The following is an 18,058-nucleotide window of genomic DNA, read 5'->3' as shown; positions in this document are numbered from 1 at the left end:
AAGTTAGTAAAGGGGCTAAATGGAAAACATCAGTATCCAAAAGTCATCAGCCCAGTGCTCTTCCACGGTGTGGTCATGTCGAAGTCTCAGCAAGCTAGAGTGAAACATAAGGAGCTGGGTGGCAGTGGGATCCATGTGACATCTGGGCAGCAGATGTGCAGCCTCTGCCTTTTTGGGGCTTTCTAGCTGTGCTTGCAGTAGCTGAATAAATGTTAATGTGTGGAGATGAGGGGCAGAGATGCCCTTTCATCAAAAACTGGCTTGACTCTCAAGTGATCTCCTGCCTGCAGAGGTGTTGTGAGCAGTACTAGAAAGCAGTATTAGAACACAGGAGCCAGGAGCTTGCTCTGGAAAGAAGGTGCTGTGCAGATCTCTGGTCCTGTTCCCCACTCAGAGCTGATCCAGCTTGGACATTAGAGGAGGTTGCATAGAGCCCAGTCCTGTTGAATGCTGATATCTCCAGGGATGGAGACTTCCCACATTTTTCCGCTTTTGTCTCGATGTTTGATCACTGCTATAGTGAAAGTTTATTTCCTAATACCTGAATGGCATTTCCCTTGTTGCAACGTGCGTTGATTGCTCAGTCTACCACAGCAACTGTGCTGGGGCAGCTTGCTGGAAGGCAGGTCCTCAATTCAAAGATACCTCGAGTAAGACATCAAAATCCTCCCCCAGTTCTACTGTAAGTGGCGCACTGCTTGTTTGCCTGGAAGGATGGGGAGGAGAGGGAAAGGAGGTGCCCAGTGCAGAGTGGGAGGCCTCCTGCTTCTGAGAAGGAAAGTGGTTGAGAAGCTGCAAGTCCCCCAGGCAGATTGCAGAGACCATTGGGAGACTTCTTGGGGTCCAGGATGTGTGAGACAGAGGGGGAGGAATACCCTGCACGAGGAAGCCCAGTGACTGGGAACAACTTAGTATTTCAGTCTCTCTGCTGGTGTCTGGATCTGAGATGGAATATCAGGGCAGGCTCCTCTTCATTCTCTAAATGATTAGAGTTTGACCTGCCACTATGAAACCTGGACACAAGGCATATCCCTGGGTAGGAAATGGAGTTTAAGCCTGAAATCTTTCTCTAACCCATACTGGAAGGGAGGATTAGAGCTGAATGGAGTCTTTCAGCAGCTGCCAAGATGCTGGAGATGTCTGTGCATGGGGCCAGAGTTGCTGCACCTCCAGAGAGGTCAGGGCTGAGCGACTCTTGTGGAGACCTGGAAAGAGGCTGACTTCTTACTCGAAGGGGAGTTGGAGACCCCTGGAAGAGCCAGTGGGGAAAGCAGGCTCCCTGGGGAGGCTGTTAACAGACCTGCAGCAAATCTGGCAGTGTAATGAGGCACTTGTCAGGAAACTCATCAGGGTGTGTTGCAGTTAAAGCACTTCTTTGTGCTTCTAGTCAACTTGCTGTCTTCAAAGAGATGTCAGCAGTGGCTCCAGAAGGAAAGAGTGCAGTTCTTTCCTGGAAAGCAGTTTTAATTATCCTAAGAAGTTGACTTGATCCATTCAGTTACGACATCCAAAGTGTCTGAATTTCTACTGCCTGTTTTCTCTAATACAGGTAACAATAGACTTGGAATAGGGTTTGGTTTGGGTTACAAATTATAGCTGGCCCTAAATCCAATATACCAACATCCCAGTGAAGAAACACGGGTACGTGCAAAGGTCACCTTGCCTTGTTGGAAGCAGTGTAACGCTCCCAGAGAGAATCATGCTGTTGGTGTCTCTCTTTGGTCTGAGGGTGCTTGGGAGGATGCAGAGCCAGGAGTTGATGACAGGTTTCTCAGAAGAGCAAGCTTTGGAGTAGAGAGCCTGAAATCTGCTTCGGCAGCCTTTTCTGGGGGACGTTTCCTCCTGTTGAAGGCTCTGAGGTAGGTATGGCTGTGTTTTACCCCATGGCCATTGTGTGGGAGGTGTCCTGCAGTACCAGTGCACTTGGCTCTTGCAGCTTCCAGGTCAGTAACAGGCAGATCTGAAAGGACTGACAAATATCTCTGGGTAAACAAGCATTTTTTCTGGGAAAGGTAACAGGTAAGAGGTAACAGCTGCATGTGAAAGAGTTGTTACTGGGCACCTTTGCTCTCGGATTGCTCAGCAATACCAGAAGGCTTCAAAAGCAGACTTTGCACTGCATGGACACCAACAAGCAGGTGATGCAGAGCTGTCGGTAGAATCTACCCCATCAGAAATCACCCAGCCTTGTGTCTTGGGGTCCTGATGCAAGGCTTTTGCTGTGCTTTCACCTGGCTTCAGTTGGTAGCTTCTCCAGCATCCTTTTGTTCTCCCTACCCTGTTTTTTACTGTTCAGAGCAGCGTTCCATTCAACTCCTTGTCCTGGAGGCTGGGAGCCCTGGGGCTGATCTGAATGCAGCAAGATGTTGGTACCGGAAAGGAGTGTGGCAGCAGCAAATTCTTACAGAAGATTTTTGGATGAGAATGCCTTTGGACACAGAAGTGGCTGGCTTTGACTCAGAGTAATTTGCTCTGCCTTAATAGCACAAACCACAGAATCGAGCAACAGGGTTGTAGCCGTGGTGGTTTCCCAGCAACAGAGGGAGACATCTGCCATGCAGTGATGCTGTGGGATTTTGTTCTCTTTTATGGGTGGAAAAGAAATACCTTTTAACGTGGCAAGGTCAGATTTTTAAGCGTCTGGGCATGTTATTGAGCTGAGAGGGACAAGGAGTAGTCAATGACCTTGGCCCAGTAACCAGGACACCCACTTCTGTCCTGCCCAACCTGTTTGCACCGAGAAATACCCTGTTCTCAAATCAAAGGGGTAGGCAAGGCAGGAGTGCTCTGGAGCTGGAGGATTGCTGCACACCTTCCCCCAGTAGGAGAAAATAAAAGGAGGGGAGGTGCTAAGCCCTGACTGCTTTAACTTTTCCTGTTTCAAGGAGATGTGCTACAGGAACTGGTCTGATTGAGTTGATCTGGTGCCTGAGAGGCTCTGGGTAAAGATAGAAGCCTGGTCATGGCATTCAGACAGTGAATTCTTAAATTCCAGGACAGATTTGATGGAAAAGGCCTGTTCTGGGAGTTGGTCCAGATGAAAAGGCTTTGCAGACAGATGCTTTTGAAGGAAAGCAGGTGCCAGACAACCCACAGAGAGGCTCCCCAGTGCCTACTGTCCCAAACACCTTGGTGAACAATCCCTGCGTCAGGTCCTTGGGGATTCTCCAGCAAGACTAAATCAAGTTTTTAAGTGATTCAACCAAGGTTCCCTTTGGATCCCCATCGTGACCGCAGGTTTGTCGTGGCTGCCATTGAGCAGCGCCTGCAGTTCTGCTCCCTTTGCTGGGGATGTGGCATAAAGGGTCAGTCAGCACAGCTCTTGCTCCAGGGTGGCTTGGGTGTCTGCTCTTTAAGGGAAAGTCTTTCCGCCTGCATCCAGTGAGCCCTGTGGCTATGCTTATGTCCATCTGCATCCATTCAGCAGCTCAGGAAGCCCAAAGACTCTGGATGTCTTGCAAAAGTCTAGAACTGTTCCTTCATGGAAGGGAAAGTTGAATGAGTTAGTCCTTGTGTCTATAATGGTTGTTAAGACTTTTTTTTTTACAAGGTCTTTGGTCTTACTGGATATGAAGCACTCTGAGACTTAGCTTTCTCTGGTTGCATGTGTCTGTTACAGAGCTCATGTCATCTTGTACAGAGGAGATCTTTCCTGTGTGGATGAGCAGGAGTATGTTTCCTGCTTTACTGTAAACATCCCTTCCTCTAAAGCAATGTCTTGTACTTCTTGCACCTTTGGACAAGACCTACCTGGAGGACTTACAGCCCTTTCCTTTCTTCCTCCCACAGTATAGGAATGTGTGTCTTGCTAGTGCATGTTGAGAAGGAATTAATGATACTAAAAGTTCTTGTCTCTTACAGCATACAAGTTGTGGTTATGGGATGTAGCTGGAACTGGTGAAATCTTTTTCAGGTCAGACAGCTCCCTTCCTGCTTTGACTGACTGGCCTAACTCCTCCTACAGCATCTTTCAGAAGAAACAAAGACAAAATGGAAAAGCTTTGGTTTTTGTGACACAGAGGAAACATTCCTGACTGGATCTCTACAGAGGTGGCAGGAAATTCCCTGCCTTTACAGCTGCGGAGCAGCTCCGTGACCCTTACCACAGTGCCCAGGGTCAGGGTGTGTGTATGCACACGGGTACACCGGTGTGTATCAAAGCATCTGTTCCTCGTGCTGCTTGGCTGAGCTCAGAGGGTGCTTTTGGTTGGACTTACTCTGTGTTGGGAATGCTTTCCTCCTCCCATAGGAAGGGACTTTTGCTTGGTGGACCAGTGGATGAGGCATGTTTACTAATACAGCCAGGAGATTGTGGGTGTAGGGTTTTGGTGGTGATGTGTGTGTTTTTTGTGGTTTTTTTTTTTGTTGTTGTTTTCCCCCCCCCCCACACTTGCCACTAACCTGAACCCCCAGGAGGGGGATGCTCGTGTGGCTCTGGTGAGGCGCTAGGAGGTAGAACAGCGTGGATAGGTTGGAAAAAAAACATCTTACCAGGGAAATCCCAAACCTAATGCTCAGGTTTCTTTTCTCTTTTAAAACTCCTGTGATACAGAAGTAACCCCAGCCGTTTGTTTTTTTTGGCAGTACTCCTTCCTGTGTGTTTGTGGGCTCCATGTGTATCATATACCGTGGGTATTGGGGCCAGGTTGTGGTAGCATGACAAAGACTTAAAAGCATTAACCATGCCTGTAGTTTGTTGGAAGTATGTAGCTTTTAACAGTTTTATACTGTCAGGTTCCTCATTGAGAGCACTTAAATATTTGCTCAGTGGTTAGAACGTTTCAAGTGGCCAGTGTGTTCGTCAACTGCATCATGCTATGAAAAGCTGCTAGGCCTATCTCAGAGACCTCCCCAAATGGCTCCTAATTTTGTAGCAGAAGTGGTGCAATGAGAGCCTGATCTTCAGGTGTAAGCAAGCACAGTGGAAAAGCTGGTGGATAAATGATTAGGCAAAAAAAAACAACCCACCCCTAAACAACAATAATGTAGTTGCTTAACTAGCAAGTGCTTACCTCATAGCTAAATCCATGCTTCAGCCCCAGCTGCTTAATCCAGTAATCCTGTTTTAGATGAGGGTATTGTTTTACTTACCGCCTTTCTGCATCCCTTCAGTCCTACCCAGGTGGCTCCCTACAGACCTTGGGCTAATCTTCTCCCAGGCACTTGTTGCCCTTTGGCTGAATGATGAGGCCCCTGTGGGTCACAGCCTGCAGATCCCTTGTACAAACTGGGAACCAGGTGTAGGGTTTGGTGGTCAGGATCCCTCTGAGCAGGGAGAGCTTTCCCTGGGTCTTTAAAGCTGACTTGCAACCAAAGATATGGCAGCTTGAGAAGGGAGTAGGGGTTCAGTGGTGGTCCCCACCTTTATCCATTTTTCTCATAAACTTTCCCTTGCGGGAGGTGTTTGCAAGCTGAGACAAGCCCAGTGGCACAGGGCATAGAGTATGGGATGTGGAAAGGGAGGTGAACTGTTTGCTTTTACTTCCCAAGCCTCTGTACAAACAGAAGCGCAGTGACTAATGCACCAGACCCTCTTAATGCTGCAGTTTCCCAAGAGCTGGACGTGCATCTCTGCAGCTTGGGAAAGCCGGCCTGAAGCACTGTCATGTGGACCTTGCTGGGAGCAGCACAGGAGCAGAAGCTCGCCCTTCGCTGGGGTTTTGAATCGGATGTTGTGGTTTTAATGTCAGCTATCTGCTCCCTCCTGGATGTACAAAAGGTGCTGGGTATCAGGCAGATCAGTGACTTTATTGGGAAATGAGCTGAGTCTGGGAGGGTTCCTTTCCTGCAAATGCTCCTGGTTCCTGTCCAATGTAAAAATACTTCTAGGGTGCATCACATGGCACTCAAGACCTCACCCCGTAGACTAACGAGGCCTTTTCAGGTTGTAACATGCTCTGGTCCCCTTTGATTCAGAGAGCTGTGCATTGGCAGTCATCATGCCATGTGCTTTGCCCTTGGCAGGAAGGAAGGAAAGCTCAGCAACTTGCTTTTTGGCACAACTAGGAGTTTTTCTTGTTGATCGGGCTCTGAGCATTGTCCATTGCTCTCAGCTGAGAAGCACCAGGGTAGGTTGCTGCCTCCTCAGTGTATTTCTAGAAAGTGGCCAAAATATCTTGAAAAACCAGGTAATTCCCTGACCAGCCTTGCCCCCTTGAAGGTCCCATGCAGTGGGATGAGCTGGCAGGTCTCCAGACCTTCCCAGCTTGCTGGCCTAATCGTGTTGCCCTCTGTGCTGCTTCAAATCTGAACTCATAAATCTGGTTGTGAAGGTTGCAGACAACGCTGCTCCTCCCTGCTTATCGGCTCCTTACACTTAAAATGCCACCCCTCCCTTTGGGATCAGTGGTAATACCAACTCAGTCCACCTTTTCCTCCTCCTACCGCAATTCTGCCGTGTCCATGTTTGGTGCCTTCCAAACTTGCCTTTTTTTATTTATGCGTGTCATCATAAAAACCTCATGATACAATGATGCCAGAGGAGACCTTTTTTTTGTAAGAGCATGACAGAGATGAAGCTGGGGAAACTAGGGGAACGCGGTTGCTGTGGTCCTGTTGACCATCAGAAGGATGAAGAGGGAACAGAGTTCTGTGTTTCTTGCAATAGGTTACTCCAAAACTAGCAAGGCCATGTGCAGACGCTTGCCATGCACTGGTGTTGCAGGGGTGTCTTTGCTCAGCCCATTAAGCGTGTGCATTGCCTGATGCAAGTCTGCACCGTGATGAACGGGTATCAGGGAGCAGCTTCTTGGCTGCTTGCTCAGCTGCCCTTGGGATGTGTATCTAGGTACCAGCATGTTGGGTGCTGAGCTTTTGGGACAGACCTTTGGGTTTGAAGTTGCTTGTGTGCAGTGTTGTTTACTTCTGCTGCAGTGCTCATCCCCTGCCTTCTTGCAGCGCTGGGAATCCAGCTCATGTGGGCTTGGGGGAAGCCAGGCTGTGGGCTTCAGTCAGCTCTTCTTGCAAGCTCCTTTTGAGCTCTCCTGCCCAGCACTGTCCAGAGAGGTCACTCGTTGACATAGCTGCTGAAACATAGGGGCAAGGAGAGCAGATTACTTCAGTGCCTCCATCAAACATTTATTTACACCTCATAGGACTTTGTGTAACTTGAGATTTCTGCTAAGTGTCCTTTTGGGATGCTGGGTATTGACAGCTCATGTGGTGTTTGTCCAAGAAGGAGCTTTGATGCTCTGGTTGCACAAGATTGCAGAGCTCTAGATGCTGACCTTCAGGAAGGCCTTTGACTGAGGTTTGTCTTTGCTGCCTTGTAGCAAAACTTTCTGTGGAAGGATCGCCTGCTGGGCAGGACCTGTCTCTTGCCATGTGCTGCACTGTGCAGTCTTGGATGCAGCTGCTGGACCCTGGGTTGGGGCAGCTTGATGGTGCTAGGTTGAGCTACTAAGGGGACCATGGTGAGGAATACCCTCAGTGGGTTTTCACCCAACGGATCCAACTTCCTAGATCTGGTTGTGTTCTCTGGGTGCTCTTGCAGGCTTGTGGGGGGTGATGACATGTTTCTGCTCTCTGTGACAGCTGGAGGTAGCTAGCAATCAGATCTGCATGCAGAACTGAGGCTCTGCACATCAAGGCTGAAGGAGAAGAGGCAGCAGGAGGCACTCAGGACTTGTCCTTATGCTGCTTTCCTTCTTGGAAATGCACTGGGCGTGTTGCAGGTTTGGTCTGTGCTTGTGCAGAGCTACTGTGTGTCACTGGAAGGGATGGGCTCTGGCTCTGCCTCTGGGCTGTCTGGCACAACCTCTTTGTTTTCTCCCCAGGATGCCTTCAGTGATCTCGCCTTGTTCTTTTATGACAAGCATGGTGGCGAAGTGATTGTAGTGTTGTGGAAACCTTTAAGTTTTCAGCCTTTTAAGGTGAGTTTTTGACTCTGCTTGGGGAGTGGCCGAGGCGATCGGCTCCGGGGCAGGCGCGTTCTGCAGCGGAGCGGGGGATCGGGACAGGCAGGGCTTTTTTTCCGACATCGAGGCAGCTCGAGGGAACCGCCGGGACCCGGCAGCCCCCGCGAGGGAGGCGGACGAGGCGTAGGTGGAGCCAGCAGCGCCCCCTACCTGGCTGTACGAAGGCAGCTCCCGGTGGCACGTCAGGACGGGCAGGCAGGGTGTGGCACGTCAGTCAGGGCCTGTCAGTCAGTCTGGGAATGTCTGTGTGAACTTCCGTGTTCCCTGAAGATAACCCAAGCTGTGTGGTGCCAGCATCGCAAACACACACTTGTTTGTGCAGGTTGTTATGAAACATGGTCACTTTGGGCTTCATCTTCCAAAGATGAAGGAATCAGGAGGTGTGGAGAGAATTTCCCACTTGGAAGTAAAAATGTAAATAAAAAACGATGTGACTCACTGCAGATGGGATAGAGGTTGTCAGTGAGCTGCCTGCTGTGGTGGTCAGGTCTCTGTGGAGTGGTGGAAGTAAGCAATGTTTTGAATAATTCCAATGCTGTTTTTTTTTCCTCATAGATGTCATTGTGGATTTCTAGCTGCCTTTCTAAGAGGAGTGACCATTGTACAGCTGTCATACCCAGCCTTGTCAGCTCTTTGCTCACCATTTTCATTAGAGAAGGAATATGATTTAAGGAGGGTGGTGCAGGGTTTAGTACGGATGCAAGAACCATCTTCTGTACAAAGAGGGGAAAGGCAGACAAACAGTTGGGAAGACTGCAGCTGTGTATAGAGAAGGCTTTGCAGGTGGCTATGGTAATTATCAGCTGACCATAAGTCAACAGAGTCATGGTGTTGCAAAAAAGAAAGGAAAAATTAAACATCCCTGGGATATATAAACAGCAGCATTGCTTGTAGGACACCTGAAATAGTTCCAACAATCCATTATTGTAAACAATGCCTACGCTGCAGTAATGTGACCAGCTCTGGGCACTGCCCTTCAGGAAAGATATGTGCCAGTGGGAGAGTGTCCAGGGGAATGCAACTGAAGTGGTTGGAGGGTGGGAAACATGATGCATGGAAAAAGACTGAAGAAACAGATTGTTTAGTCTAGAGCAGAGATTTTTTGATCTGTGGTCTATTGTCCTCTGGTCTGTTTTTAAACGGTCTGGGAGAGGTGACTAAAAGTACATTTCTATGTGCTATAGAGCTGTCTGCAGATATAATGTCTCCAAAAAAAAGTCTGCACTTGCAAGAGAACTTATTTAGGGTCCAACACTGAAGTGAGAGACAGCAAACTATTGCGGTTGCAGAGAAGACTGAAAGGGGCCCGGTGCCAGTTTTTGAATGTGTGAATTACAATTGAAGGAAGAAGTTCTCTCAGAGGTGCAGAAAGTTAGGAGAGTGCACTGTAGCAATGGAGATGTAGGGAGCAAAATCTTAAGGACAGTAGGATTGTGAAGTGCTGGAATGCATCATCTGGGCAGGCTGAAGATTCCCAGTATGGGAATATCAAATAACAGGATAGATAAACATCTGTCTGCAGTCACAAGGATAGGGCTTGACCCCTCTTGGCTCCCTCAAGGTCACCTTACACCCCAATCCTCTGTTTTCATAAGTAGTGCTAATTTATGGTCTCCGATATTCAATCTATTCATAAACACTCTTGAGAAGGAAGTGAGCAATGATCCAGTTGTCACTTAACTGCTCACTTCCTTTTCTGGATTAGCAAAAGTATATTGAGCAACACTGATCCACTAATCTAACCCCCAGTATTGACTAATTGCTAGGCAGATCTCCCCAAATCTATTTTTCTATAATTCTGCATCACAAGACTGGCATATTGGTTCCGAGAAAATCTGGCTTCAGAAAATCTTTTTTACAGTCTCAGATCTGAGGCTAACTTTTCACAGTGCTGACAAACAAACATTTTGAACATCATCCACCTCTCTGATCTGTGCTGTCTTGAATTTTACCTGGTAGATGTCAGACAAAATGTGATTCCAAGAAGGGCAGACAGAAACCTTGGCTGTGATGCTTCTGCTGTTGCTTGCCAAAGACAAGTTCCCTTGAGGGGGGAGAAAAAAAAAAAACAACTTGCTGTAGCTTAAAGAAAGCAAAAGATGCAGTTATTCGCAGTATCTGTATTTGCTAGTGAGGAAAGCTATTTGAAAGCCAGTAAAAGCATTCTTGTTCATGTAGCTTTGTTACAGAGGTAGCACCTCTTGCAAAAGACTTTACCAAGAGGCAGGAGAAAGAGTGGAAGAACTGATGGATCTGGAAGGTGGCTTGAGGACAGAGTATTGAATGGGGATGAGACAGGTGAGGTGAGACACTTGCACTTCACAAGGGCAGATTCAAGACCTCTGTAATTACAGTGCAAGGGCGGGAGCTTGCTTTCTTTGCTCTTTTGATTCTATCCCAGTTCCATTCACTGCATTTCCTTTGCAGTTTTAAAAGCTTCTTGTCTCTCCAGTCCTTGACTGCTGTGTCTGAAAGGCTTTGAGAAGCTGAAGCACAATTTAGAATTGGGGTAGTCATTATGTCTTTAGCATGCGATAACTTATTGCCCTCCATTAACTTCACAGCACTGGTGCAAGTGGATCTCACCTCAATGTGGACACCACCCAAGGCACTTCCACGTGCTGTTTTTTCTTAACAGACTCTCCTTTCTGATCCATGGAGATGGGATTTCCACTCCAGAAGGTTTCATGGGTATCTTTGCCCAAGACTTAGGGGGCACATGATCAAAGGTAAAGTTATTTTGTAGGGTGATTTATTGTTAAAGTAGATAGAAAGCAAAGTGTTTCCTACTGGCTGCAATCTCTTTGGAATGACTCTGCAGAAAGGCTCTGCAGGGTTTACAGCTCTGAGCAGGCTCACCTTCTTGCCCAAATTAGTAGAAGAGCTGCTGCATGGTGTCATCAGCAGATACGAGGGTTCACAGACAGCAGTAACACTTCCTTGCTGGAGAATCCTTGTGGGCATGTCAAGGATAACAAACTCTTAGGTTCGATGGACAAGCACAAGTGCTATTAATCAACCCTATGAAATCAAAGAAGTTCTCCTAGCCTATTACTGAGGAAAAAGTTATCTAAAGTCTTCTTTTGCGATAATAAACCTCAGTAACCACCCAAAGCAGTCAAATCCTACTGGTTTCCTTTCTCATGGAAACTTTGTTTGTTTCACCTCCAGGAAAACATGTCCCAAACAATCAGGAATTTAACAAGAATATACTGAAATAGCTGGAATGTCTAAAAAAAAAAAAAAAAAAAAACAAAAAACACCTTAACATATAAAAAGGTGTCAGGATGATTCTTGGGAAGTGGCTTAAAAGCTTTGCCCCACCTATACTGCAGAAGTCTCTGATATGTCATTTTGCTGAGTCTGACAGTTGTGCTATGAGATAAACTTTTATTTCTGTTGTTCCTCCTGCAAGTGTTGTTTGCAGAGGGTGTGATGAGCCCCTAGGGAGTGTGAGCGACCAGGAGTGCGGAGAACAGGATGGACAGGCAGGGCGCGCCACGTCAGTCAGGACGTGGCGCAGCAGTTCGCGGGCAGGGCGCGCTCAGACAGGACAGAGCATCCCGCCCCACTCAGGAGAACAGCTCGTCTACCGGCTGTCTACCTATGGCTAAACTGCCATGGTCTCCACTAGGCAGAAAGCTCTTTCTAGAAAGTCTGTGGTGACCCAGACTGACTGCCCGCTCAAAAATGCGGCAGTTCAGGTCTCTGGGTGCAGGGAGTGCCTGGGCCTGTTGCTGCCATCTGAGGGTGGCAGAGGCACCATGTGTGTGAGGTGTGAGCAGGTGGATGACCTGGTCAGCCTGGTGGCAGAGCTCAGGGAGGAGGTGGAGAGGTTAAGCACCATCAGGGAGTGTGAGCGGGAGATAGACTGGTGGAGCAACTCCCTGCTAGGCCTGAAAGAAAGGCACTGGGGTGAGACACCCCAAACAGTGGTGGACCCTCTGCCCTGTCACTGTCAGGTAGAGGGAGGGTACCTAGGAGATGAGGAGGAATGGAAACAGGCCCTTGCTTGGTGTCACAGGCAACCCCCCCCCACCGGCCCCACCTTCCCAGGTGCCCTTACACAACAGGTTTGAGGCCCTGGAGCTTGAGAGACCGGTGGGTGAGGGCGAGGTAGAAAGTCTACCCAGGAGGATGCCTAGGGCGAGGAAGCCGACTCCACGCCTCAGGACTGCCTCCACCAAGAAAGATAGAAGGGTGATCGTTGTAGGTGACTCCCTTCTCAGGGGAACAGAGGGCCCTATATGTCAGTCTGACCCTACCCGTAGGGAGGTCTGCTGCCTCCCTGGGGCCTGAGTCGGGGATGTTGCCAGAAACCTTCCTAACCTGGTTTGCCCCTCTGATTACTATCTTGTGTTGATAGTCTAGGCTGGCAGTGATGAAATTGCTGAGAGAAGCCTGAAGGCTATCAAACAGGACTTTAGGGGACGGGGATGGTTAGTAGATGGAGTGGGAGTACAGGTGGTGTTTTCGTCCATCCCTACAGTGGCAGGGAGGGGTACAGAGAGGACCTGGAAAGCCCACCTGATTAACACGTGGCTCAGAGGCTGGTGCCAACACAGAAATCTTTTTTTTTTTTTGACCATGGGGCTTGATAGCTGCAGCTGGGTCCCACCTATCTCTAAGGGGAAAATGAGAATGGATCCTAGCCCAGGAGCTGGCAGGGCTCATTGAGAGCGCTTTAAACTAGGTAAGAAGGGGGACAGGGATGAAATGAGGCTCATTAGACATGAGCCTGGGGGAATGATGTCAGGGCTGGGGGAGAGGGCAACGGCCCAACTGAAGTGCATCTACCCTACTGCACGGAGCATGGGTAACAAATAGGAGGAGCTGGAAGCCATCGTGCAGCAGGCAGGCTATGACTTGGATGCTATCACGGAAACGTGGTGGGACCACTCTCATGACTGGAGTGCTGCAATGTCTGGCTATAGGCTCTTCAGAAGGGACAGGCAGCACAGAAGGGGTGGTGGTGTGGCTCTCTATATTAGAGAGTGTTTTGATGTTGAGGAACTCGAGGCTGGGAATGATAAGGTTGAGTCCCGATGGGTTAGGATCAGCTAGAAGGCCAACAAGGCAAGCATCCTGGTGGGGGTCTGTTATAGACCACCGAACCAGGATGAGGAGACAGATGAGGAGTTCTACAGGCAGCTGGCAGAAGTTGCGAAATCGTCAGCGCTTGTTCTCATGGGGGACTTCAACTTCCCAGACATATCCTGGAAATACCATACAGCTCAAAGGAAGCAGTCAGTATGACTTCAGTACCAGGGAAGCTCATGGAGCAGATTATCTCGAGTGTCATCACTCGGCACTTGTGGGGCAAGCAGGCAGTCAGGCCCAGTCAGCATGGGTTTATGAAAGGCAGGTCCTGCTTGACGAACCTGATCTCCTTCTATGACAAAGTGACGCGCTTGGTGGATGAGGGAAAGGCTGTGGATGTGGTCTACCTTGACTTCAGTAAGGCTTTTGACACCGTTTCCCACAGCATTCTCCTCAAGAAACTGGCTGCTCGTGGCTTGGACTGGTGTACGCTTCGTTGGGTTAAAAACTGGCTGGATGGCCGGGCCCAAAGAGTTGTGGTGAATGGAGTCAAATCCAGTTGGAGGCCGCTCACTGGTGGAGTCCCCCAGGGCTCAGTACTGGGGCCAGTCCTCTTTAATATCTTTATCGATGACCTGGATGAGGGGATCAAGTGCACCCTCAGTAAGTTTGTAGACGACACCAAGTTAGGTGCGTGTGTCGATCTGCTCGAGGGCAGGAAGGCTCTGCAGGAGGATCTGGATAGGCTGGACCGATGGGCTGAGGCCAACTGTATGAAGTTCAACAAGGCCAAGTGCCGGGTCCTGCACCTGGGGCACAACAACCCCAAGCAGAGCTACAGGCTGGGAGATGAGTGGTTGGAAAGCTGCCTGGCAGAGAAGGACCTGGGAGTATTGGTTGATAGTCGGCTGAATATGAGCCAGCAGTGTGCTCAGGTGGCCAAGAAGGCCAACAGCATCCTGGCTTGTGTAAGAAGCAGTGTGGCCAGCAGGTCTAGGGAGGTGATTGTCCCCCTGTACTCAGCTCTGGTGAGGCCGCACCTCGAGTACTGTGTTCACTTTTGGGCCCCTCGCTACAAGAAGGACATGGAGGTGCTCGAGAGAGTCCAGAGAAGGGCAATGAAGCTGGTCAGGGGTCTGGAGAACAAGGCTTAAGAGGAGCGGCTGAGGGAGCTGGGATTGTTCAGCCTGGAGAAGAGGAGGCTCAGGGGCGACCTTATCGCTCTCTACAGGTACCTTAAAGGAGGCTGTAGAGAGGTGGGGGTTGGTCTATTCTCCCACGTGCCTGGTGACAGGACGAGGGGGAATGGGCTGAAGTTGTGCCAGGGGAGGTTTAGGTTGGATATTAGGAAGAACTTCTTTACTGAAAGGGTTGTTAGGCATTGGAATGGGCTGCCCAGGGAGGTGGTTGAGTCACCATCCCTGGAGGCCTTTAAGAGACGTTTAGATGTAGAGCTTAGTGATATGGTTTATTGGAGGGCTTGTTGGTGTTAGGTCAGAGGTTGGACTAGGTGATCTTGGAGGTCTCTTCCAACCTAGATGATTCTGTGATTCTGAGTGCTGAGGGATGAGGATAGAGGACACACTTCCATGCTCAGTTCAGAGGGTTTTTTTTACAGTTACTTCTTTCCGAAGACCTATAGAAGAAAAAATGCAATTCTTTTATAGTTGTCTGGATTTGACGCAAGATGGTATGTTCCCTCAGTGTCCTCACAATGATTCAGTGTTCTCATGATTTTAACTTGTTGAAATTTTCAGTTCATGGCTTTGTGGACTCTTTCATTTGCAGAAACAGTCTTCGTTTCTATTTCTTCTCAAGTAGAGAAATTATCTGAATGGATTTCAGTTTGGTAACATGTCATTCTAGATTTTTAGGGTCTTAGAGGAGTGGAAATTTTACTCCAGATAAATTGGTTCAACATTATTACTTGTACAGAATTTTTCCAACATGCGTATAGTCTTTTTAATGTCATTAATTCTTGAAGTAAGTATTGACACTGAATTCCTTCTTAAAAAATCCACCATCTTTCGTTCCTAACATCCTTCATATCTTTCTGAATTTTCTAAGGAAGGTGTCTATATGCTGCCAGACAAATAATTTCCTGATTCTTTCAAATACTTTGTATTCTGGCAGTGATCATGCTAACAATTGTTTTTCTAGGGAGTTTGCCATATGCAACATAAACACTCCCAGATTTGGATAACCTAGCAATGAAAGGCTAATTACATTAAGGTATTTGCATCAGGTGAAAAAAAATCCGCACTAAAGTTCTTCAAAAAGTTTTGTTGTCACAATCAGTTAATGAATAACCAAGGCTAGTTAGAGTTCTGAATGAGAAAGATAACCACTATCTGTGGAGAATTTTCCAGTCACTTACAGGTTGAGATATTTGGGTGCTAGAAAGTGCCTCTCGAAAAACATAGTTTTCATACAAAATCACAGTGCCTTTTTTCCTTACTTAAATTAGTGTCTTTCTCCAACTGTGGCGTAATGACCACATGGACACCAGGGTTCTTTTAAGATCAGTAAGTGCTGCTACTTTATTGATGACATAACTTCAACTCTCTCCTATTGAGGACAGGCTCCCTTCTTATACCATCCCCTCTACAGCAGTACTTTTCCACTAACTATTCATTGGTCAAACAACTCTGCCCAGCAACCGCAAACACCCAGCAACTTCCATGCCTTAAGGGCTGGAGAACAAGCAGGCATCTCCTGAATCACCCTTCTTTGTTCCCTCTAAACTCTTTACATTCCTGATGGGCTCATTGTTAAGAGTCCGATGTTATCACCAACCATGGGACTTGTCGACCCCCATGGCCACACTCCCACATCCAACTAGTGTCTTTTTCAAGGAGAATGTAGGCTTGTGTTTTTCTGACACAGCTAATGGCTCTAATAACAACCTCCTACATCTTTGCTCCCAGCCAGCAAGACACATAATTTTTCTTGTACAATAGGATCTCATTGAAAAACATATCTTACAAAGCTTGCTTTCTTTATGTAGATGTTGTGTCTATATTAAATCTGATGTCTTGTATGTGTAGGTGTTGCCTTCCCATAAGAAGACATTGTTTCCTTGTCTTTTGGACCAAAGGGTCCCTGGTTTTTAAAACCTGCTATGAAAAGCAGCTTTATAAGTTGCATGTAAAGATTGTTTATTTGGCTTGTGACCAAATCCAGGTGAATGTCTCCATCTTTCTTTGCTTTTGCATGCAAATTAATACATGCTCCAGCTCCATGTCTCAGCTAGGAGGTGGCAATTAACTGAGGGCTTCCTAAAGCCACCTGGGGTCAATTGGGTTTCTCTGTCCAGCCCAGTACAAAGTAGCTTGAATTTCTCATGATTTCCAAAATACCCCACCAATACAAAAGCAGTAGGATTTTAAGCCTCTCCTAGACATGCCCTGGTTTGCACACACCTCTGAGCTGGGGTAAAGACTGGTCTCAGGAGGCTCAGTAACGACGAGTCTTAGCATCAGAGACCCAGGGAGTATCAGGTCCTTGTTATAAGTGAGACCATACAAATTTCTTGGTCTATCAGAAATATTTTATTAATTAAGTAAGCAGGCACAAGCAAAACAGCGCCGGGCGGCTGGGGAGTCTCCGCTCCACCACAGCACGCAACTTTCCCTTTTCAGTGTCGCCGTTTTATAGCATCCAAGTTTCGGCTTGTCAGGACTTGTTGAACCTTCTGAAGCTGCGCAGTTCGTTGTTGGGGGTCGTTGTTTTTCTTTCAATGATCATGCGTTGTGCTCGTGTTCAAGGGGGAGGGTAGTGAAGCGGGAAACAGTATTTCACAGAGTCTTTGTTTTACCAAGGATGTTTATCCAACACCCCCTCCCCACTATCTACTTGCTTAGTCTTCCCCCTTAACAAGGTCGTAAATTGCAAAACCTTATCTTCTCAGCAGATTCTCTGAATTCCTTTTAAAGACAATGAACAAACACCCGCTAATTTATCACAATCCCTCCTTTTTCTTTTTCTAACATATTTTGTTCATTGATGAATTTTTGAAGCACTTGTTTGCTCAATATTAAAGTTTCTGCGTCATCCTCCTCCTGTTCAAGAGATTCATATTTCGCACGCACAAGCATAAGGTGAGCTGCCTCTAATCGTTTTTTTTCTGATATAGATTGCTTGATACGGGCCAAATCCTCATCTACAGCAATGCGTAGAGAGGTAAATTCTTGGCTTTCTTTTACCAGAGAGGTAATTACAGTTCTGGCTCCTGCAGCCCCCAGAATCATCAGAGTGGCTAAAGTAACAGCCGTAATAGGCTCTCTCTTCCTTAAGTGTTTTTTTTTGCAGTGTTCCTCACTTCCTTAACTGTTTTTTTTTGCCATAGCATGTTGGATGTACATATACTCCTCAGAATGGTAAAGAATCCTAGGTATAATTACTACCTGTACACAAAAATCATGAGACGAGTTGAACAATTTCAAAGCTAAGCATGGAGTTACCCCCAGAGACGAACATACCCATCTGGTGTTATCTGCTGGTATTAACCATTTTTCTTTGTCTAATTGTGTAACATTTTCTGTAATATTGCATAGATGGAACTTCTCACCAGGGACCGTGCCTACGCACCTGCCATTCCCAGTTACTTCCGTTAACGTTATTCCTACATCCCTTCCCCAATGGCATTGTGGGGGATCGGTTTCGTTTGAACGGGTGGTTTCTCCCAGATCCCCCAATGGTGTCGTAATATGAGGGCCTTATATCAAGACATAACCAGCAAGGTCTAGGCACGTCTGGATTTGGTTGATTCAACAACTGATAACTAGCATTCATGATTCTCCATATGTTATTCCCGGTAACCCCTTCATTTCTAATCCCGTACTCCGGGTTTACTGATTTATTAGCAACCTCCAGTGGTTTAGGGCTATTAGGAGTTAGCATTCTAAAAGCATGTAGGCTGAATCCTCAAAACACTCCCCGACAGTTTCTGATTTGGTCCCACCTGTTGGGGACTCTTAGTCTCTTCCTTCTTAATATTGATGATGCCTCCCCTATCAGTCCCCCAGCAGTAGTTATCTGCTGAACAACATGGTGATCTTCCCATCTAATCAGGCTCCATTTAAAAGGTTTGTGAGGGTGCG

General features: G+C 47.5%; 1 protein-coding gene across 1 annotated transcript in view; it reads left to right on the top strand.

Moving 5' to 3' along the window:
* The window catches only part of LOC310888614 (nucleolar protein 6-like), a 39,194-nt gene extending 22,180 nt beyond the window's left edge, over positions 1–17,014 (top strand). Inside the window, 2 exon segments of the mRNA XM_083815489.1 lie at positions 7,776–7,871; positions 8,472–17,014. Of these exon segments, the coding sequence (XP_083671615.1) occupies positions 7,776–7,871; positions 8,472–8,582 (207 nt within the window). The 3' untranslated portion in view covers positions 8,583–17,014.
* The last annotated feature ends 1,044 nt before the right edge of the window (positions 17,015–18,058 follow it).

The sequence above is a fragment of the Anser anser genome (assembly GCF_964211835.1).
Source record: "Anser anser genome assembly, chromosome: W".
Taxonomy (NCBI): Eukaryota; Metazoa; Chordata; class Aves; order Anseriformes; family Anatidae; genus Anser; species Anser anser.
Note: the sequence above shows the minus strand (reverse complement) of the source record. Positions and strands in the feature narration are given on the sequence as shown.